At 57.4% G+C, this 20877-nt stretch overlaps 3 protein-coding genes across 10 annotated transcripts in view; 2 read left to right on the top strand and 1 right to left on the bottom strand.

Moving 5' to 3' along the window:
- Window positions 1-6832, top strand: part of RUBCN (rubicon autophagy regulator) — a 40656-nt gene extending 33824 nt beyond the window's left edge. For all 6 annotated transcript variants that reach the window (XM_068954785.1, XM_068954782.1, XM_068954781.1 and 3 more), the window contains 5 exons: window positions 372-610; window positions 1244-1305; window positions 2118-2271; window positions 2644-2737; window positions 3704-6832. In XM_068954785.1, the coding sequence (XP_068810886.1) occupies window positions 372-610; window positions 1244-1305; window positions 2118-2271; window positions 2644-2737; window positions 3704-3867 (713 nt within the window). In that variant the 3' untranslated portion in view covers window positions 3868-6832. The remainder of the gene's footprint in view (window positions 1-371; window positions 611-1243; window positions 1306-2117; window positions 2272-2643; window positions 2738-3703) is intronic.
- A 1043-nt stretch (window positions 6833-7875) lies between these two features.
- Window positions 7876-13860, bottom strand: LOC104148815 (deoxyribodipyrimidine photo-lyase). 3 transcript variants are annotated; one of them, XM_009682156.2, is made up of 10 exons: window positions 13731-13860; window positions 12061-12466; window positions 11302-11447; window positions 10956-11138; window positions 10291-10449; window positions 9655-9853; window positions 9376-9528; window positions 8930-9051; window positions 8321-8480; window positions 7876-8110 (listed from the first exon to the last, which is right to left on the bottom strand). In XM_009682156.2, the coding sequence occupies exons 2-10, from the start codon at window positions 12341-12343 to the stop codon at window positions 7956-7958; spliced, it is 1560 nt and encodes a 519-aa protein (XP_009680451.2). In that variant the 5' UTR covers window positions 12344-12466; window positions 13731-13860; the 3' UTR covers window positions 7876-7955. The 3 variants fall into 3 exon arrangements, with proteins under 3 accessions (XP_009680451.2, XP_068810888.1, XP_068810887.1); XM_068954787.1 differs by lacking the exon at window positions 13731-13860 and adding an exon at window positions 13358-13420; XM_068954786.1 differs by lacking the exon at window positions 13731-13860 and adding an exon at window positions 12621-13363.
- A 423-nt stretch (window positions 13861-14283) lies between these two features.
- On the top strand, window positions 14284-20281 carry LOC104148812 (uncharacterized). Its single transcript, XM_068954788.1, has 6 exons — window positions 14284-14429; window positions 15884-16702; window positions 17763-17873; window positions 18714-18799; window positions 19066-19183; window positions 20050-20281. The coding sequence occupies exons 1-5, from the start codon at window positions 14345-14347 to the stop codon at window positions 19138-19140; spliced, it is 1176 nt and encodes a 391-aa protein (XP_068810889.1). The 5' UTR covers window positions 14284-14344; the 3' UTR covers window positions 19141-19183; window positions 20050-20281.
- Window positions 20282-20877: the final 596 nt, after the last annotated feature.

The raw sequence follows: 20877 nt of genomic DNA, 5'->3' as shown, positions 1-20877 counted from the left end.
GTGGCCGTGGCCACAAGTTTGGGTTGCAGTTTTCGTGCATCTCTCTCAAAGCTGGTTTGGCTGATGGGCTGTCCACAGAGCTGTACTGTTGCAGTGCTGATCTGCTGTGGGTACAGCTGCAGAGCTCTTTGAAGCAGCCGCCTTTTCTAACGGTGTAGGTAGATTTGGCTGCATGTGACCAATAGGCAGGGTGCAGGCCCAGAGACTTTTTGACAGTCTGCAGAGGTACTTGCACTGGTGAGTGGTCTGAGGCTGGAGAAGGGACTGGCAAGGCTGCCTTGCCTGTTGGAAACTCTGAGCAACGCTGGAGTCAAATGTGTGCATCAGCTGCCCCTCAGCTGATTTTTTTTAATCTCCTTTGGCTCGGCTAGACTACATCAAGCGACTGCGATACTGTGAGTACCTGGGGAAATATTTCTGCCAGTGCTGCCACGAGAATGCCCAAGCAGTCATCCCCAGCCGCATCCTGCGCAAGTGGGACTTCAGCAAGTATTACGTGAGCAACTTCTCCAAAGACCTACTGAGCAAGATCTGGAGCGACCCACTCTTCAACGTGCAGGATATCAATGCTGCCCTGTACCGGAAGGTGAAGTCTCTCAACCAAGTGTGGGTAAGACTCCTTCCTGTACATTTCTGAGAAAAGGAGTGGGGTTTGGGTGGAGTGGGCAGCTGTGTTCACTGCTCTGGTTTTATTAGCGAGTCCTTCCCTAACAGCTTCTAACTGCTATTTCTGTAGTGGACTTTTCTCTGAGATCTCAGAGCTTGGTAAAAGGAGCCAGGTAGCATGGGGGAGCATGAGAGAGTGGATAAATGACTTTGTCCAGCATGAAGCAGCAAGTGAGTGGCAGAGGTGGAAGAAGTCCGTCTTGACATCTCCATCTGGTCTGTCTCCAGTTGTGAATCACCTTCTGGAGAAGCTGGGGAGAGGCAGATATTTCAGTTTTTGAGTCTTAAAAGCCTCTGCACTGTATATTTTCCATTTACATCTTGCTCCCTGTGCCGTAACATAGAGTGGGAAGGAATTTGTCTGGTGTGCAGCTGGACCTTGGCTTACTCCCTGGAGCACGGGGATGGCTGGTTGTACTCGCTTTATTGAGCCTAGTGTAAACACTTCCATACTAGGAAACTGCAGCTGAGGAGCAGCAGCAGTCATCTCACCAGAGCATGAAATGGAGCACACATGTTTAGTTAAGGCCTAACTTATGCTCTGTTTACCAGTTTTGCACCCTATCTTCCTTAACAGCTGCTGCGAATCCAGCTCTTCCACATGAAGAACATGTTTAAGACCTGCCGACTGGCTAAAGAGTGAGTCCCAGGATGCAAGTTTAAGCTGTTTTGGTGTCCTATATCTGTCCCATGGTGTTTTGCAATGGGGATCTCTGCAGACTGTGGCTAAACAGGGTCTTTTAAAGTCTACCTCAACATCTCTGGAACGGCTGAGATTTTTCCTTTTGAAGTGCTAGACCTCCAGGGGGACTGTGAGCATTGGTGAAGCCCAGTCCAGGGGAGTGCACTGGGTCCCACTTCATCGATGGCAGCTGCAGTGGCTGGAAGGGAGCTGATTCAGGGTCTTGTTGGCACCCCTCACTTCCTAAAGGCCTCCTCTTTTGTGATACCTGCTCTGTACCTGCCATTCCTGGGATTAGGAGGGCTGGGCTCTTCCTGGGTTGCCACCACAAGTGTCTGGATAACCTAAGATACCCAGAGCAGCAAGCCTGATTCTTCCCTGTGGAAGAAAACACAAACCACTGAAACCAGCAGGGATATGTGATGGTGGCTAGAGAGTATCTGAAGGCTCAGGACAAGGCAGTGTCCAGAGTTGGCCCTGTTTGTGCTCCTCTTATGCCTCTCCAGCTCACTCGGACCCTGCAGACTAAAATGTTAACTGTTCTGTCCCTGCTGCTTGTTGTCAGCTGTGCCAGGTCCTCCAAACCAAGAGGTGCTCGGCCCCTCTCTGATGCTGTGGGACAGTTGTGCTGCAGCAGCCAGGGATGGGGGCAAATGAGCAATGAGTGAGGAGGTGGGTGGAGGGGAGAGACAAAGCAGAAGCAGTCGAGAGAGAGGACTGAGTTAGTGGAGTCCCTTCGCTCTGAGCTCTGGCTTCCCTGCCCTCACAGCCTCCTAGACTCCTTCGATGCGGTACCTGGCCATTTGACAGAGGATTTGCATCTGTACTCCCTGAGCGACCTCAGCGCAACGAAGAAGGGAGACTTGGTGCCTCGCCTGACGGAGCTCCTGAAGGCAGGCAGCCTACACGTTCAGAAGTGCATGGTAAGGCAGCCCCCTAACTTGCCTCCCACACAGCATCCTCTGGAGCGCTCTCTGGAGCAGGCTTTGCTGCATGAATAACCAGTGGGGAAGCCTTTGACTAGCTGGACAACCACAGAATTAACCGAGTTAACAGAAAGCAGCCCCTGCCTGTTCTACAAAGTTACCACCTGGCATGCGCACATTGTTTCTTACCCTGGTTTGACTCTGTCCCCTGACACATGCTGATTCTGCCTTGTGCTCAGTGCTGGGGAGGGACAGTCCCGCTTGGGTAGAGCAGGGCACTGTGTCCTACTGCCTAGCTCCTCTCTACTTCCCACTTGGCTTGCCAGGGAGATGAGCATTTGGCCACTTCTTCACCCTTTCTCCTTCTAGCTGTGCCAAGCCAAAGGCTTCATCTGTGAGTTCTGCCAAAACGAGGATGATATCATCTTCCCCTTTGAGCTCAACAAGTGCAGGACGTGTGAAGGTGAGATGCTGGGGAGAAACGGGGAGAAACAGGGAGGGGACAGACCCCTGGGCTGGTGACGTTTCCCACTTTGTTTTCAAATGACCTCGGTGCTAGCAAGAGGTACTGAGCCAAAGATGGACCCAGCCAGACCAGATGCTTCTGTGTATGGCTTGTTTTCTCTGCACTGCTTTATAACACCAGCAGATCAGCATTATAATGACGTTTGGCCAGAGTTGCTGATACGGTGGGGTATGTAGCTGCCTTCCTGACTGTGCAGTGTGCTGCCTTCTGTGTAACAGCTCTGCCCTGCAGCAAAGCACGTGCTGTCAGTCACTGCAGGGTTGGGGTTGTGACTGCAGCAGGCAGGTGTCCTAGGAGCCTTCCCTTCCACTGCGGTTATGGGACAGGCTGCAGCTCGGATGTCGCTTCACTGCCCCAGTTTGGACGGCCATTGCTGGCTCTGTAGGTGGCAGAGGAGGGGCCTGGAGGCTTTGTCTTTGTGCCCTTCCTGCCTCAAAGAAATCTCCAGGCCTCTTCAGAAGTGATCCTCTGTAATGCCAGTGCTAATGGCCAAGCATTTCTCTGCATGTTGGGACCAACCTCTGAAATGCCTTGAAATGACTTCTACAAAATGCAAGCCTTGATTTGGCAAGTACAGTGCCAGGGAAAAATCTGGCAGGGTCACTGTTTCCCTGTAGAGTCAGGAAAGCTTGGGAAGGGACCTCATGAGAAGCAAAATACCTTGTGTGTATGCCCAGAAGGCCTTTCTAGCCAACACAGGGACACTGCGATGTGGCTTCTTGCTGCCTCCAGAACTGTGCGGGACTCCCACACTTCTGATGCTTTTTTTGCCATGGCTTTTGTTTTAAATGTCCTCCTGGACAAGTCTGGAGCATCCCTCTGCAGGGTATAGGCAGCCAGGCAGTCTGTCAGGCATGTGCCATCCCTCATCTGTCAGCCACACTCTCCCTCTCTTCCCCACAGAGTGCAAAGCCTGCTACCACAAGTCCTGCTTCAAGTCCTCCCAATGCCCCCGCTGTGAGCGACTCCAAGCCCGGAGAGAGCTGCTGGCCAAGCAGAGCATGGAGTCCTACGTCTCCGACTATGAAGATGAGCTGGAGCAGCAGGAGGCGGTGGCGGCCACGTGAGCATGTCGCAGTGGAGGAGCAGATAGTGGGTTTAATTATGCCTGTGGCCTTCGTCACCAGAGACTGAGCAGACTCTGAGCCAAATGGACTCGCGATAAGGAGAACCAGTGGGAGGGCTGGCTTGCTGAGTGCCTGCAGCCCTGTCTCAAAGGGATCCATTTTCTCCTATGCAGCAGTGCTGAGCTGGGGAAGGGGGATCTTCCATCTTCCATCTTGGTCTACTCAAGGTACCAATTGCACCCGCCGATGCCTTTGTTTGGGGAAAGGCAGCTGCTCCTGTCTGTCCCGCAGGCAGAACACGGGCCTTTACCAAGCAGTTGCTAGTGTGCCTCTCTGCACCCTTCCCCTTTGGGTGCTGCTGGGCTAGGCAGGGTTGTGCCGCTAGTCCCCGTGCCCTCGTCCCCAGGCACAGCCTCCAGTGGGGTCGGCACTTTCTGCTCATCAGCTGGATGCTAAAAGCTCTGGCCGTGTCTCCTCCCTGGAGGGGGAATCGGCTCTCTGACTTCTTCCATCCTGTGCCCTGCTGCTGGTGTGTGTATGTATGTGGAAGGGGGTTGGGTTTTGGTGGTGACTGTGGATTTAACAGCTTCCTTCTTCAGATCTGGCTTGGGAGTGGGCAGGGGGCCTTTACCTGCCAGAGACCAATTGCTGTCACTGCAGGCAGATTCGCGTGGCAGGAGAGTGCAGTAAGTGAAGCAAGGGGGGATCCTTGCCCAAGCGAGCTGTGTGGTGATGGGATCCAGCGCCCAGCTGCTCTGCACATCCCTTCCTTCTCTCACTGCTGGTCTGTCCTCCTGGGAGATCACGTCCTTCTGTAAGGGTGACGTGTGACCTCACCCCTGGCAGTGGCAGGAGGACCTGCCTGGCATGCAGGGATCTGGTGCCTGGGATTGGCTGGGATGCGTGCAAAGTTTGTTTTTCAGCCCTCTGGTCGCCTCCTCCCAGGCTCTGTCTGAATTTGTTCTTTTAGGTTGTTTCTTTTTAATTTACTGGATTTGGTTTTAATTTTTTAATTCGGCTGTTTGTCTTTTTAACTGCTTGTTCCACTGGGAGGTGGTGCTTGGAAGGCTTCCATAGAGGGCATGCGATCTGCTTGGGCCTCTCACTGATATAAAAACCTGCAGAGCTTTTCTACTCCCTGCAGCTTGTCCCTGAGCAGGACTGGGGTTGCCAGGGGTCCCCTCTCCCCACAGGTATCCTGCTTCCTGTGGGGAAGGGGTCCCTGACCCAGGCAGAGCCTTGAGGCTTCCTGGCTCCAGTGCAGCAGGGTGACCGGGCTGCCTGCCTACAATGGGAGCACACTTGGGAGAAGGGTTTGGGAATGGGATGTTGAAAGTCGATCCCTCACCGACACAGAGCTGGTCTGCCATGACCAGCGGCTCTGGGTGTTCAGACCCTGCAGCACACAGTGAGCGCTGCACTGTGGGCCAAGGGGTCTCTTTAGGAGGTGTCTCTGCATCACAGGGGGATGCTTAGTCTCATGGCATGGGAGGGAAGAAGAATGCAGGCAGGTGTCCAGCACAACCTTAGCACCTGGTCTGCCTGTCGTGTTTTGAGGAAGAACAGTTTGGCGCGTGTACGTGCGAGAAGGGTGCTGAGGGACAGGGGGGCAATACACTGGCAGAAGGCATGTATGGGCAATAGCTCTTGCAGCACATGCCCTTGCTCAAGGCTTGGATGTGGTCTCCTGTGGGCTGCCCCTGCTGAGTGATGGCAGAATTGTAGGGGAGAGGCTGGGATGCAGAGAGCTGGCTCTGCCAGGCTCAGTAAGGGAGAGCAGGTGGAAGGCGAAGCCTGCCTGAGCGAGAGGTGCGTGGAGGAGCAGACATCCCAAGCCTCGCTAGAGGGGGACAGGCTGTTTCACAGCAGCATCTCTGCCATGCTGCCTTGCTGGAGCTTGTGGAGCCCTAGTGTGATGGAGCAGGCCGAGATCTTGCAGGGACACAGCCATGTGGGCCCAGGTGAGTGGTAGCAGCTCTCCAGGGTGGGATGTTAGCAGCTGTAGTGGAGACTATTCTGTGTCATAACTCATGGGTGCAGCCTATTCCTGGGGGAAATTGCACCAAAAGCTGCAGCTCTGGCATGGGCCTCTTTCTTTGAGGAAGTCACCCCTAGCTCTGCCCTTGCGTCTTAACCGAAGGGAAGGGAGGCTGGCTGCTCCGAAGCGTTCTGGCAAAGCCAGGCTTGGCTACATAGCAGCTCCAGTGGGCCTAGCATGTGAAAGGCAGTTTAGTTCCCCACCTCCTCGCCTGTTTTTTTGCCTCTTTCTGCCTCTGTCCTACTTGTTCTCCCCAGGGGAGTAGCTGTTCTTTTGCTCATTCTGTTTCAGCCAGTGGGCGTTCACCAGCCAGAACGCTGCAAGCCCTGGGGCTGCCAGCAGCTGGTCCCACCTTGCCAATCGAGAGCAATGCCTCCGTTCTTGCCTGCTCGCTCTCTGAGCTGACCCCACATGCTGCCATCCAGCTCAGCAAAGATTTGTGACAGCCTCCCTGCCTCCCAAATATGTGTGAGCCAGTATTCCCCCCCGCTCCTAGGAGCTGGCTCAGAGCAATGCAACTTCAGCCGCGCTGTTTTGTTTGAAGCACTTTAATGTCGTGGGACACTGGCCGAGACACTGCCCACGGCTGTTTCTAAAAGCACTGAGTATGTTTAGAAAAGTGAATGGATTTTGGTTTATTTGTATTTTCCACCCTCCACTCTGGGCTCTGTCTGGAAGCACCAGGGACCGCCAACCCTGGTGGAGGTCTCCAGCGCAAGGTTATGCACAACACTAACACTGCTGCTTTTCCCATGGCAGCACAGCACTGACTGATAGGAGTAACACTGGAAATCGTCAAGGTGCGTGAGCTCTTCATAAGTAGAGAACAAGGGGCGGCCCTGGCACTTGAGTGGAGCCCTCCCCACTGGACTATTGCACAGCATAGCAACGAAAATGCCGTCCCTAATAAACTAAGTTAATAAGTAAGAGGCCTGTCTGTGTTGTGGCAGATCACTTTGGGTGGAACGAACTGTTGGCATCCCCTCCCGGGGGTCAATGCTACAGTGCTTGTTGGCTGTGTGGTAGGAAGGGAGGAGGGAGCAGGATGGGGTAGCTGATGACAACAGCAGGCTGTAAGGGAGCCCTGACTTTGCCCTGGGGGGTGGGGGGGGGGGCAGCCTGTGCGACTGGTGATGCATAGCCAGGTGGGGGAGCCCATGGCTGGGAAGGGGTTATTGTCACCACCCCTTGACTAAGCCATCTGGTTTGCAGCACCTCTTTGTAAACTGCCTGCTGAAGTAGGGGCTGCTGGCAGGCGAAGTGAGCTGTTGAGTAAGAGGCTCTCTGTAACACATCCCCTTTCTGGGCTTTTCTTTACTGCTGGCAAAGGGGCCCAGTGGCATGGGCTTGGCCTGAGTCCAGCTGCCCCTTCCCTGCTTGCATCCCTGCCCCATGCAGCAGTGCTGCATGTTGCTCCATAAACACCACAGACACAGGAGCTGGGGACTGTAAACTTTAAAACAAGAGGGCAGTAACTCTGTGGGAAATGCGTATGCAACCCTCCACAGCACTCACTCTGCACCGAGTGAAGCAGGGCTTCTCTGGGGGTGGCAGGCAGGGAAGCCGCTAGGAAGCCTGGCACAGTGAGCTGGGTTTGTTGCGCTTTTCCCCAGAAAGGCCTTGCTCAGCAAAAAGCCAGGCTGTGGTTACAGCAACAAAGGAGACTTCAGCTTACTCCTGAGCACAGCTGCTGAAGAAGTTTTCCGACAGGTCCTGGCATGCTGAGGATGGAATCTCACAGACACGAGTAAAGCTGTGACAGCTAAACTGCCCCACACAGCCCCCAAGAAGGCTCTAGCATAGCTGCCCTAGCACAGTAGCTCTAGCAGGGATGTAATGCCAGACAAAAGAAACCTGCCAACACCCTGGCACTTGCTGCTTTCTGTAGTGTCTCCTCCACCAGCACCCAGGGCAGTCCCTGGTCAGAGGGCAGGGTATGAGCCAGCATCTTGGCAAAGGCACCGTCTGCCTCAAGCACTGAGGAGCACAAGCAATCATGAGGCACACTTGGTCCATGATCCTGTTTGCATTCTGGGCACTGCAGTACCATTCACTTTTTGAGCTTGTGGGGGGCGTAGCGACGCTCAAACTGGCTCACGTCAAACTTCCTCTTGCAGCCGGCATAGTTCATGTAGCGGATCTTCCCGAACACAGCCCGCTCTGCCCAGCCCTGGTCGTGTATGCCGCAGATGGACCAGAGGCAGCCTGCCGGACACAGACACAGAACAGCAGCTCTCCCTGGCGCTCAGAGGTGCCTGGGTAGCCAGAGAGCAGCCGGGATGTGGGAGCAAAGGAAGAGAGGAAGGAGGGAGCAGGGACGAGAAGGGGTGGGTTCTTCGCAGAAAGCTCCGCTCACCCTTCCTTGGCCAACAGAGGCAAGACCCCCCCCGCCCCATGCCCCCTTCTGCAACTTGCCTACATATCCGTTGGGGTCCCTCCCGTCCAGCTCGTAGCGATCATTGAGGTAGATGGCAAACTGCAGAGCCTCCTCAGGGGAGCGGGTCCACTCCAGGATCTTCTTGGCCCAGTACATCCGCAGGAAACCATGCATCTTGCCCTCCCGGACCATTTGGAGCTGTGGAGAGAGGGATAGCCTGCAGGGGTGGGTTCTTGCCTGTTCCCCTGTCCTCTTTGGGAAAACTTGGGGCCCTAAGGTGCTGCTGCAGTACAGCATCCACCTACCCACAGGGCCAGGCTTGTGTTGGCAGCCTGGTCGGGAAGGGCCATACCCAAGTAAGTGGCTTCTGACCACCACAGTGGGCATCCCTCCCTGTGGTCTCTCCTAACCCCTCCTAAGCAGCTCCAGGGTGCATTCAAACCTCTCTCCTCCTTACCTGGAAGCAGGTGAAGAGGTGGCAATACAGCAATGCCCAGCTGTAGGGTCAACCCCCCACCCCCAAGCTTTGGGAGCATGAGATCTCTGTCGGTCCCAGGCAGACAGCACGGCTGCAGCCCGTTTGGTGGGTTGTGAGGTCTCGGGAGGGGCTGCTCAGTATTTCAAGATGGAAAGATATGTGGCACTACCTGGGCAGCATTCCAGAGTGGGTCATGCGTGTTCCCCTGCTCTAGTTCCTGCAGCTCATAGAGAAAAGGCCTCTTGTCTTTAGCATGGAGCTTCAGAGTGGTTTGCGCCCAGTCGTAGGCACCTGTGAGGCAGAGAGACCAGAAGACACACTGAGCCACCTGCTCCTTGCAGGGCCCCAAGAGAGCGATGGGGAAACAGGCCGCTGGGGGCACCGTGCACTGGAGACACCAACCCCATAGGCAGCCCTGGAAGAGGTGGTTTCTCCATCTCTCTGTCACAAGGTATCAGCAAGCTCCTGTCCTACATCCAGAAGGTACCAAAGGATGGCACACTACTGCCCCCATGGCTCCTCCCCTAGCAGAAGTGGGGGATTGCAGAGTTGGGGTGACCACAGCAGGAAAGAGGCCTAGCCCCCAGTGTTCCCCACCTGTCCCTAGTGTGCTACCTTGAACACTGTCGTAGTTCTTGTTGTAGTAGCAGAAGTTGTCAGCCAGCTCCCGCCGCACCACAGCCTCCTCCACAAAGATGTCCACAGACTCCTTGTACTTCCTGTGGTGTTTCCGCACCTCCAGGATGGCTCGCTGAGTGGAAACCTGGCCTGGGAACCAGGGGAGGGAGCAGGTCAGGCTGCCAAGCTGAGCTGCTGTGCTCAGCCCTGCTGCTGCATAGCGTCTCCACTTCTACCCTCAACCCTGCACACAGGGTGGGAAGCCGGGGCACTCACCAAAGTGGAACCACGGTGACAGGTTGCTGAGAGCTGCCTTGTTGGGGTCATTTCGGTGGGAGCCGAAGGATTCCAGCCGCTCGGCAATGAAGGACTGCAGCACAGCCAGCCCTGCAGCAGTGCCAGGGGTTGCCCACTCCACCTCCTTCACGGTGCGGTCCACCTGCAAGCTGGAATAACAGGCCTCCCAAGCAACGGGCTGGGCAGCAACCAAGCAGCATGAGCGCATTTGCCATATAAGAGTTGAGCTCCAAAAGCTGGCGCTCTTCAGCCAGTGCTGCTTTGAATATGTTCCCTGGATGTGCTCTTAGGACTAGCCCCAACTAATGAGTCCCCAACCCATGCCAGCCTTCTATAACTAGCCTTGCATCCACTCAGCCCAACTGCCTCCAGTTAAGAGCTGAGACCTGCTTGTTGCCTGGTAGAATGGGGTGGGAACCTGCCGTCCCCAGGGTTGGCCCTCAGCTCCAAACTAGCTGTGTGTGACCTCAGGCAAGTCACTATTCTCCCCCCCCCCCTCCCCCCCCCCCCCCCCCCGGCCGCACACCCCGCCATTCCCCTGCCAAGATCACAAAGCAGCTGTTAAACTGTCTGGGAGTGGACGTGAGTGAGGGTGGAGGGGTGGCTCCCTCTTACCTCTGCCAGGCTGGAGGGGGGATACGGGTGTGGAATGACTGGAGGGAACTCAGTGAGGAACTCCGGAAGCTGACTGTGGATCTTGCCTCGAATGGTCCTGGCGCTGTACTCCTGCTTGGGGGAGGTGACCCAGCAGGGCACGATGTTGTGGGCATCAACCTGGGAAGCAGAGTTGTGGAGGAGAACATGAGCAGGAAAAAAAAAAGGACCTAATGACATGACTCGCAGATGGTCCTTGCACTGCATTTTCTGACAGAACTGGATATTTCCCACTTGTCTGGCTAAAGCTTGAGCATGACCATGGGGATACAGGGACAGACAACAGGAATAAACTGATAGGAGAGGGAATGGGAACATGTCTCTTGGATGCTGTTTTTCTCTGCACGTCAAAGCAAGGGACAGCCCAAGCAGCAGTGCCTGCAATCACAGCTGCTTCATGGAGAGGAATTGAAAACATCCCCTCAGGCTGGCTGTACTCCTGCAGCACCCAGAAGGTTAATGGGAGGGTCAAGACGACCCAGGACAGATGTCCTCACCCTCCCTGCTCAAGTCACTCCAGTGCATCTCCACAGGCATGAAAATCCAGAAAGTAAGTTTCTTCCATATCTCACCAGCCAAGGTTTTCCCCAACCTGCCCACTCCCCTCCCAGAGCGCAGGGACCTACCTGTGCAAATGGCACATCCTCTGGCAACCGCTCTCTGACGTCCTCCACCCACTGTTGGGGGACACGGAGGGGACAGAAATCTGTCACCAACCCACCTACGCCATGCTTCACCACGAATGTGGGCAGCACATCCTTGGCGTAGCCCAGCAGCAAGTGGAAGGGGATGTTCAGCTCTGTGCACTCCTGCAATGATGGGGAAAAGGCTAAGGGATAGTCTGGGCCTCTGTAGACCTGACCCCACCCTGATCTGCTGAAGGACCGATCCTGCATCTTCTTCCCCAGGAGCCCTGTCCCTGCCATATCACACTGGGCCTCCCCACGTGGATATCCCCACAGTGGTCCATACCTTGGCCACCTCCTGCAGGCCCCTCAGCATGAAGCCATAATGGCGGATGGTGGCATCCAGGAATTTGGGCACCAGGCAGAAGCAGACATGCAGAGGGAGCTCCTGTTTGAGCGCCAGCCGCTGGGCATAGAGGAAAGCCCAGTTATCTGTGGAGAAAGAGCATGCGGCTGTATTAGGGGGATGCTCCACCTGGCTGAGTCCCAGTCCCAGTCCCAGCTGATCAAAGGATTCACCAGGCTGGGGCCTTGGCTGCCTCCCCAGCCTCGGTTTCCTTGGCTCTGTCCATCAGGGCAGGCTCAGGCAGATGTGGCCCTGCTGTGGGAGTGAGGCTGGACTATGGGATCTCTTAGGGACTCGATGGAAACAGGTGATGAACAGCTGCAAGGAGGGGGAAGCAGTCAGGGCGGTTGCAGTAGGAATCTTGCCAGTCTGCTCAGCAGAGCAGACTCCAGCTGGTGCCAGCTCCAAAGGCTACTGGGGGCACCAGTGCCCAGCTTTTTGGCAGGACTGTACAGAAAAGCAAGCTGGGATAGCTCTGCAGGGAACATGCATTACAGTCATCTCTATCCAAACCCTCCCTGCCACACATCTCCTGGTCTGAAGGGCTGCAACTCTGGGGACTCTCCATCCCCAGCTGCGGATTACAAGTCCTGCTCTGGAGAAGAGCCCTTCCTTACAGGGAGGGGACAGGGCTTTCATCACCCCTGAGCGCTTTGTTTCCCAGCTCCTCTGCCAGCCCCTGGATAGGCTGGTTCATACCTTGCACACGCTGGTCTCGGGACATCCAGTAGAGGATGCACTTAGCGCCGTCCTTGAGGTCAGAGCCCTGTGAGATAAGACGAACCCGCTTTTTATTGTACTTGAAGTCCTGCACGGATGGGGCTGCCTTCTGCCGGGCCTCCTGCACTGCCTCCTCCAGCTTCCCCAGGGCTGCCTCCTCCTTATTCCTCTTCGGAGGAAAACGCGGCAACTCTGTGGTGTCTGGCTCGGCCTCAGTCTTGCCCCCTTGACCTGCTTTTCGCTTCTCTTTCTTCTGGGGCATCCTCAAGACGGTCCTGGTGGGCAGGCAACGCTGGGATCGACACTGTGGCCTCCAGGGCCTGGACCAGGCAGTTGCAAATGGGATCACCAACCGTGCCAGGAGTAACGTGGTGGTATGTGACCCCTGTGAACAGAAACAAGACCTCCTCCACCATCTGCCCAAAGCTGCACTCAGAGATAAATGCTCAGGAAAGCACCCAACAACTGCAAAATCAGACAAGTCAGTTTGATGTGGTAGTGCTGACCCTTGTGGGTGGGCTGGGCCCAGCAGCACTCACCCCCAGGCACATCACTAGATGAGGCCGCCTAGTCCTTCATCTGCTGGCCACGTGACAGGGAAGATGTAAGAAAGCTCTGCGGGTGATGTAGCTGGGGAAAACTATAACCCTGGCGCCAGCAAGTGAGATCTGCCTGTGGGCCACAAATCGGCCAAAGCAGCTTCGCCCGGGCCCCTTGCAGACCTGCACCCTTAACGCTGCAACACCCCGGGGGTGCCCCATAGGGCATCCCCACAGCCCAGCTGGCTGGGCCCTAGCTGCCAGGCCCGGGAAGGCGGCTGGAGGGATTCGGCGTTACCGAACCTCATTACCCCGTCTCGGGGCGGCACCGCCGGCTCTGCCCTCCGCTGCCCGAGCCCAAGCACCTGCCTGGCCTCTGCGGCACGGGGACCCTCGGGCCGGGGGCTGCCTTCGCCCATGGCCCCGGCTGTGGCTGTAACCACAAAAGGGGGGCTCGGACTTGGGGCGGGGGGAGGAAACCTGGGCAGAGGGCCGAAATCCCGAGCCGGGGCGGGAGGGGGGACAAACCCCGCCGGAGGCCTAGCTTCTGCCTGGGGGGGAGGAGGGGGGGCACAAACCCCGTTTAGGAGCCTCCCCTCCCCCTCCCCGGAAGCCGAATGGCGGGGGGCCGCGGGGCTCCGCGGCCACGGAGGGCGGGCGACGAGCGCACAGCCCTCCGCGGGGAGCCCGGGCGGTGCCGGTGCCGCTGCCGCGGAGCCCCCCGCTCCGGCCCTCACCTGGCTGCGCGCGACGCTCCCGGAGCCGTTACACAACGCGCGCGGCGGGATGGGCGGGGCTTGATGAGTGGGCGGGAGAGGGCGGGGCTTGATGAGTGGGCTGGGCATCCCCTCTTTGGCTGCCTGTGCCCGCCGCAGCGGCGGTACCCTGGCAGTGCGGCGGTAGCCGGCAGTGCCCTCCCAAGGGGCCTGTACCCTGGCAGTGCGGCTGTACCCTGGCAGTGCGGCTGCACACAGCAGTGCCCCCAGGTGCCTGTGCCCTCACAGTATGACTGTACCTCGCAGTGCCTCCCAGGTGCCTCTATCTACCCTAGCAGTGTGCCTGTACCCCAGCAGCATGCCTGCACGCTGGCAGTGCCCCGGATGACTGTACCTTGGCCGTGCACCTGCCCCCGATGGCGTCCTCAGTCTGCCTGTACCGCAGCAGAGCGCCCGTACCCCGGCAGTGCCCTCGGTGTGCCTGTGCCCTGGCCCGGTGCCTGCCAGGCACCTCCCAGCGGGACTGTCCCTGGCCCCGAGAAGGAGGAAGCGGCTCCGGCTGTCAGCAGCGCGCTCAGCCCCCTCTTGCTTGCGGGGAAGTGATGCCTGCGCAGCCGGCCGGGGGGAAAAGTCCCCCGGCCGGAGACCGCCCTTCCTGAGCGCCTCCCGGCCGTCCTGGCCGCCCCTTCCTCCCGCGCGGGGACGGAGCGGGCCCTGCTCTGCCGCGGCCTCCCGCCGCCGGCCCGCGTCCCTGCTGGCGGGGCGCTCGGCCGCCCCGCTCCGGGCAGGTCTCCCCCGGGCGTTTCCCTGCTGGCGCCTGCGGGCTGATACCTGCTCGGCACGGCGCCCGGCCCCCCGGCAGCGTCAGCGTCGGGTGGCGAATGCCCCGCGGCTGCCCCGCACCTGGGCAATAAAAGGACTCGCCTGGATGCTCCTCCTCCGCCGGCCGAAGGCGACGCGGAGACGGTGGGAAGAGGCGCCCGCGGCGGTGGCGGCGGCGGCCTGGCCATGGCGGCGCGGGCTGGAGGCCTGCCCCTGCCCCTGCCCCTGCTGCTGCTCGCCGGCCTCGCCGGGCAGGACGGCCTCGGGCTGGGTAAGGGCCTCGCGGGGCTGGGCCGGCGCTGCCCCGGGCCGGGGCGACGAGGCCCTGGCGGCTGCCCGGCCTCTCGGCGCCTGCGGCCACCGGGACGGCGCTCGGCAAGGCGGGAGCCCCCCGGGGCGAGCGCCGGCACGGGGCCCCTCGGAGCGGAGACCTCGGCGGGCGAGGGCGGAGGCCGGGCCTTTGCCCTTCTCGGCGTGCTTATTTGACTAGCCGATGACTGCTTTATGGCCGATTTATTACAAGGGCCACCTGCGGTGGCGCGGGCGGGAAGCGGCTGTCGGCGGCTGCCCGGCGCCCATGGGGACAGTGCTGGGCGCATTGGGGTTGTGCTGGGGGGCGACCCAGCCCGGCCTCGCGGGTGCCCTTCGACAGAGGTACTGCCTGCCGCGATATTTCGTGCATCTTCTTGGAGAGGCTCAAAAACCGCTGGGCTTCCCCCGAGGCCAGCAAGCTGCACGGGAGCAGGGTGCGTGCGGGCAGAGGGCCCTGAGCCCTGGCTGGAGCTCAGTGCTCCCAGCCGACCCAGGTCCCCAGGTTTCATCCCTGCTGTTTTTGTTGCCTTTAACTGGAAGCTGTGTGTCGCCTTGGCAGCATCAAATAGCCCTGCACGGGTGGCAGCGTTGTTGGGATCACGGAGGCCTGGAAAATGGCAAATACCATCCTAATATTTGCACTGCAAACAAAGCAGGAGCAGTGCTTATTTTGATAAGAGCAGCTGGGGTCCTCTGCCAGGTCTCTGCCACCCGGGAAGTCCCGGGTGGCACACACAGCGTGGGTCGCGCTGCCCCTGGCACGAGCACCGGGGCACAGCCGCCAGCCCCGTCCCTCCGTGTCCCTCGCAGCCCCCGGGAGAGCGCGGGGCTTATGTGGATGGCAGCATGTCTCTCGTGACTCACCCTCGAGCTTGCAAGCTGGGATTTGTTGGTGTTTAACTCCGGCTCATTGGGGCTAGTTTTCTCCCGTTCACATTATTTATGCCTCATGTTATCAGTTCCTGAATATCTGCATCAGAGATGTTTGTATAAGCTCCTCATGAGATACCAGCATGTCTCATGGTAACCAGTTCCTGAACAGCTGCTCTTCCTGTCGGACGGGTTTGTCTGACTTCCTCCTGGGATGGTCAAAGGTGGTGGAATGTGACTTGTCTCTGAGGCCAAAAGGAGTTTCTGCGCCGAGACCCAGAGATGCCCATGGCTTGTTCCTGGTGTGTCAGGCTGCAAGATTTACGCGTCCTCGAGCGCTGACAAGCAGGCTGCCATTTGAGGTGACATGCCTGATCTCCCTGACTAACACAGGACGGTGAATCCCCAGTCCCAACTCTTGGTGGCTCCGGGTCCCTTAGGGAGCTCAAGTGTGGTGGTGATGCTGGGCTGTGCCTGGCACAGCCATGGTTTTAGCCTTTCATGACAAGCCTTTGCATGCTTCACTCTCCAACCCCTTTACAGGGACCACAGACGCAGATGTGACAGTGAAGGTGTCCTCATCTTTCTCTGCCTTCTCGAGACCCATGGAGACCTCAACGCTTCCGTCCACCGCTGCCTCCACCAGCGCAACCACCACTCCCTTCAGCCCCGAAACAGGAACCTCCACCCCAGAGGAGAGGTCCAGCACACCACTGCACTCCTTCACAGCCAGCACTGCGACTACTTGCAACAGCAGCCCCGCAGCCTCTAATGTCACCTCACCGGCTGAGAGCACGACCCACAGCTCTGCCAGTTTGCCTGCTGGCACCACCACGGTCCAGATAGTCCCCATCACCACAGGAAGGGGGACCACCACTGATGCCCGGTCTCCAACCACTGCAGCCGTGACGTCCACCCGTGTCGAGATGACAGTCAGCACGTCCATGGGGACCAGCACGGCTTCGGGTGTCAGTTTGACCAGAGGCGACACAAGCACGGTGCCTCCCTCCACCTCCTCTGTTCTTTCTTCCACCATGGAGGGCACCACGCTTGCCACGAGCACCTACGAAGGGCCAACCACAACCACGCTGCTTCGCAGCACATCCCAGGAGACCAGCAGTGCGTCTCCCTCTACGACGACTCCTCCTATCACGACAGAAGAGACAATCACTTCAGCTGGGTCCTCAGCATCGCTGGAGGACACCACAACTGTCTCCGTCACCAGCACAGTGGTCTCAGAGAGCACCCCCACTGCCACCCAGTCGGAGACTACAGCTGGGACCACCCCTGATATCTCCACCCCGACCTCAGGGACAGCCCCGGACACCACAACAGTGCCTCAAACCTCAAGTGCAGCGTCAAGTGAGTACAACTGAGGGGGTGCTCAGAGACTGGGGAAACGCCTGGGGTTAGACGAAGCCCTCCGGGATCTCCAGTCCTGCTCCTGATGGGTACCCAATTACTTCATCCTGGGCCCCGTCTACCGTGTGTCTGCCTGAGGTGGGCATAGCCTGCACCCATGTCCCGTACTGCTGGCACTGGGATATTTGCCAGTTCTCTGTTAGCATCTGGGCACTGAAGAGTCCTGGTGCAACTCAAGTGCTACAGCTCCCCAATGTGAGTGGATCGTGCACCACATGCTGGTACACTGCAGACCAAGCGATGGTACCATATATCTGGTGGGTGTAGAATGCCTGAGTCCCTGGTAGATACAGCTTGCTGGGGAAATGCAGTCTTACAAAAGCCCTGCAGAAAAATTTGTGTGATCTTATTGCAATAGAAGCAGTCATCAGCTGGGAAAATATAACGCGCAGTTTGCTGGTACGTACTTGGGTGTTACATGTAGGGAGTACTTCGCTACAGCCAGTGGTTTCCCCTCCGCAGGGCAGAATTTGCAGCCCCAGGTAAGGGGGGTGAGGGCTGAGGTACGAAGGAAGAGCCCAAGAGCTGTGGTGTGGATTTAAAAATCATCCTCACATCAGGCTATGGGAGACTTTTCCACAGTGTATACGGGCAGCGTGCTGCAGTCTGTCTCCCGACCCATTTGTATGGAGCTGTCAGCTTTATTGCAGCAGTGACATGGGTATGTGCCTGGAAAGGTGTGGGAACATGTTTGCTTGTGGTCCCTTAACCTCTCTGCCAGGAGGGGCTGGACCCAGCTCCTTCCACCTCGGAGCACAGCCTGCCCCACGGAGTTAACCCCTCCGAGTGCTGAGCAGTCGTTGGCTCTTACCTGGGGGAACCAACCACTGCCTTTGCACAGTCCCAGGCCTCAGAGCAATGCCAGCACTTCAGGAAACGGGGACCTGGCAGCAGGGGAGGCCTTATTTTTAGCCTAGTCCTTTCCCAGCTGTAGAAACTGTGAGAGCATCTTGCATCTTCGCAGGCACCTCTAATGTAACCTCACTTTACCCATCCGCAGAGTCGTCTTCCCCTGCCACTGACTCAACCCAGAGTTCAGAGGTTACCATCAGCACCACTGCAGACCAGCCAACGACACCGCTTGTCTGCCCCAGTGCCGCGACAAACACCAGTGAGTGTAGCCCCTTCTTGCCTCTTGGGACCCCAAACCCTTCTCCAGCTGGGCTGATAGAGTGGTGTGTCCCCCGCTGTGCCATGGGCATTGCCATTGCCTCAGCACTGCAGTAGCCTTTGGGCTTCCCAGAGGCTAGTGCAGAGGTCCCCAGGCTGGCCTGCAGAGCTGGGAAAAGCTGCCTACTCCGGGGAGCCCAGTGCTTTTGCTGTGCTCTTGATACAGAGATGTTGACAGTCTGTGAGATGTGTGGTGGTCCCTTGGGAACACACAAGATGGGCACCAGCCTGCAACTCAGGTCTGAAAAGATCTGCCAACGCTGAACCGGGGAAGGGAGACACCTTCTGTATCCCCTCCCTCTGCACGCATATCTCAGGCTCTCTCCTGCTGCCAGCGGAGACGGACAAAAGAGCAATGCCTGTTTTCCCAGCTGTGTTGTAGGTGGAGAGCAGCAGCCCTGTTTTCTGTACACAAAGAGGCTTATTCACCTGCCAGTGTGTGTGGGCGGGGGGGTCCATGACATGACCAACCTGTAGTCTGAGAGAAGGTCCTGTGCATCCCAGTGACATTACTGGATTAGGGAGCTGGCATGCTTCCTTACCGCCCTCTGCTCTCTCCTATGCTTTGTTGCATAGCCTTGGGCAAGCCATTTAATCTCTCTGTACTTCCCTGTACAATATGGACGGTAAGAAATCCCAGGTGGGGACAGGGACTGTTTCCTATGAGCTGACACAGCTCTGGATGCAGGGTGCTGCAATCCCAGGGAGAGAGCTCCAGCTCCTGCCACAATGCAACTGAAGGGTCAGTAGGGATAACAAAAGCCATGTTTTCTGTTCCTAGGTGCATCTCACCTCTTTCTGTCAATGCGCCTAACTTTTCCCCTGGACCTTGAAAACTCCATGGCTCAGGAGCTGATTTTGTCCAAGGTGAGGCCTCCTAGAAGTGCACTGGAGAGGGGGTGACAGTTTGCGTGTGCCAGCCAAGGTCTGGTAAACTGGGGAAGGAGTCAGACAGCCAGAGCAGAGAGAATGACTATATCTTGCATAGAATTTTACCCTGGGCCCTTTCAAGTGAAAGAAATTCTCCTCCACCTGGGCTGGTCCAGGCTCCTGGTGGGGAGTGGCTGCTGGGGAGCCCTTCCTGAGCTGTTTTTAACTACTGCGTGAGTTTCATGGCTGTCCTCTCCCTCCAGCTCCGTGGGGATCTGCAGACCGCGTTCCCGTGTGCTGGCTTCACAGTGCAGTGGAGAGGGAAGAGGAGGACCTGAACGCTCTCCTCCCAGCCTGAGGACCTGCTGGGCAGCGACCTGAGTAAATTTGCAAGCCTTCTGCTCTCAATTCCTTATTCCGTGTTGGTGTAGCTCTCCAGGGTAGCCTATGCAGCTCCTGTTGAACCTAGACCCCCCCCCCCCCCATTCCTACCCTTCCCCCTGACAAGGACCACCAGTGTGCCCTGCACCCCGTTGTTCTCCTGGGCTGGGGTTGTCCATGCACTTCCCAAAGTCTGTCTGCATCTTGCCCCATGCTGCAGAGTTCAAGCCCTACCATGGCCTTGCACCAGTTCTGATGCCCTCACTTGGGCCCTTCTGCTGTCTCCTGGCTCTCTTGGGGGGCTGGAAGGAAAGACAGGCTGCCCATGAGAGCCTACAAGGGCTGGGCTTTCATGGCTGGGAAGGCAATGAGAGATGGCTGAGTCATAAAAGCCACCCTTGGGGCTGAAAGGAGATCTGGAGACCCTGCTCCTGGGCTAGTTAACACTGGTAAGTGGCAGGTCTTTATGTCCAGAGCTTAGTCTGTTGGTACTAGTGACCTCCAAGGCTTCGCAGCCTGGAGACGCTGCACTACCAGAGCCCTTGGAGAGTCGCTGCTAGATGGGAAGACGCCTTGGAGCCACTTTGTGTCCACAGCGGGGCCAGGATAGAGTCCTGGGGTGGCTCTGGGAATGAGGCAGAAGAGGAAATGAGCCCCCTTTTTCCAGCTGAGCATAGTCCTGGGGCCAGCCATGCTCTTCAGCCCTTCATCCTGGAGGGTGAGTGAAACTGAAGCCTGTCCAGTCTCCCCCCAGGCCTGCCTGCGATACTGCTAATGTAGCTGCACACCCACACCGACGCAGGCAGGGCAGTAAAGATAAATCCCACCTTTTTCCATGGCAAAGATGATGACTTCTTTTTTTCCAGGATGCCTTCCTGGATTTTTGGTTTCACTCTCTAGCAGAGGTGCCATGGAGGAAAACCAACTGGATCCAACTGGAAACCAACTGGATCTGATTACTCCTTAGGAACCAGCCACCAGCTAGGACGAGTTCCTGCACAACCAGACCTTTATTTATGTGCTTCCTTCTCTGAAATAAACGATGGGCTGGGGGAATTGCTTTCGCAGTTTCCCCAAATGGAGCAAGTGATTTTCTCACCCAATTGCAGAACTCAAGTGTGTTCAGGGAGGTGGGGGGGGGGGCCCGGTGGGCTGGTAGCCCCTGGAAACCTGTCTGGCTACAGATCAGGTAGAGTGAGGGTGGGAATAGGAAAAGCCTTTCCATAGACGGAGCCCAGCTTTGAACATCCAGCATCTGAACAGGCCTGGGGGCTTGTGGCACCCCCTCTGCTTTGCTGCTCTCTGGCCCATTACGCCCTCACTGCCACTGGTGCAGCTGTGTGCACAGTGGGGCCGTGGAAACCCTATGGACTGTGGTCCTTCCCTTGTTTTTTTCCAGTCCCCAGCTAAGGAGACGGCTGTAGTGTCCATCCCCCTTCAGCAAAGTCACTTATTAACTGATTAATTGGGCAGATAAAATCAAACTAAAGCACTTATTAGCCTAAGCAAGTCACCTCGTGGGGAGATTGAAAACTGAAATAATGAGCAAAATAACTATGTTGTTCTTAGGGGTTATTTTTCGCTGATTCCTCTCTGCAGCCTTGATTCTGGCTTACAGTCTGTGATGCCCCGGGAAAGGAAAGGGCTGGTGGTGAGAGCAGGTGGGAGGTGCCGACCCCAGCTGAGATGGTGCA

The sequence above is a fragment of the Struthio camelus genome, chromosome 9, assembly GCF_040807025.1.
Source record: "Struthio camelus isolate bStrCam1 chromosome 9, bStrCam1.hap1, whole genome shotgun sequence".
Classification (NCBI taxonomy): domain Eukaryota; kingdom Metazoa; phylum Chordata; class Aves; order Struthioniformes; family Struthionidae; genus Struthio; species Struthio camelus.
This window is presented reverse-complemented; position numbering and strand designations above follow the sequence as displayed.

Bases quoted from the DNA above. Each gene is read 5' to 3' on its own strand.
- LOC104148815 (XM_068954786.1), bottom strand. The intron at 9,854-10,290 runs GTAAGAGGGAGC...GTTGCTGCCCAG, and splicing joins CCCCCTCCAGCCTGGCAGAG to CCCGTTGCTTGGGAGGCCTG. The intron at 8,481-8,929 runs GTAGTGCCACAT...CTCTCTCCACAG, and splicing joins CACTCTGGAATGCTGCCCAG to CTCCAAATGGTCCGGGAGGG.
- LOC104148812 (XM_068954788.1), top strand. From the start codon at position 14,345: ATGGCGGCGCGGGCTGGAGGCCTGCCCCTGCCCCTGCCCCTGCTGCTG. The intron at 16,703-17,762 runs GTGAGTACAACT...ACCCATCCGCAG, and splicing joins AACCTCAAGTGCAGCGTCAA to AGTCGTCTTCCCCTGCCACT. The intron at 17,874-18,713 runs GTGAGTGTAGCC...TTCTGTTCCTAG, and splicing joins CAGTGCCGCGACAAACACCA to GTGCATCTCACCTCTTTCTG.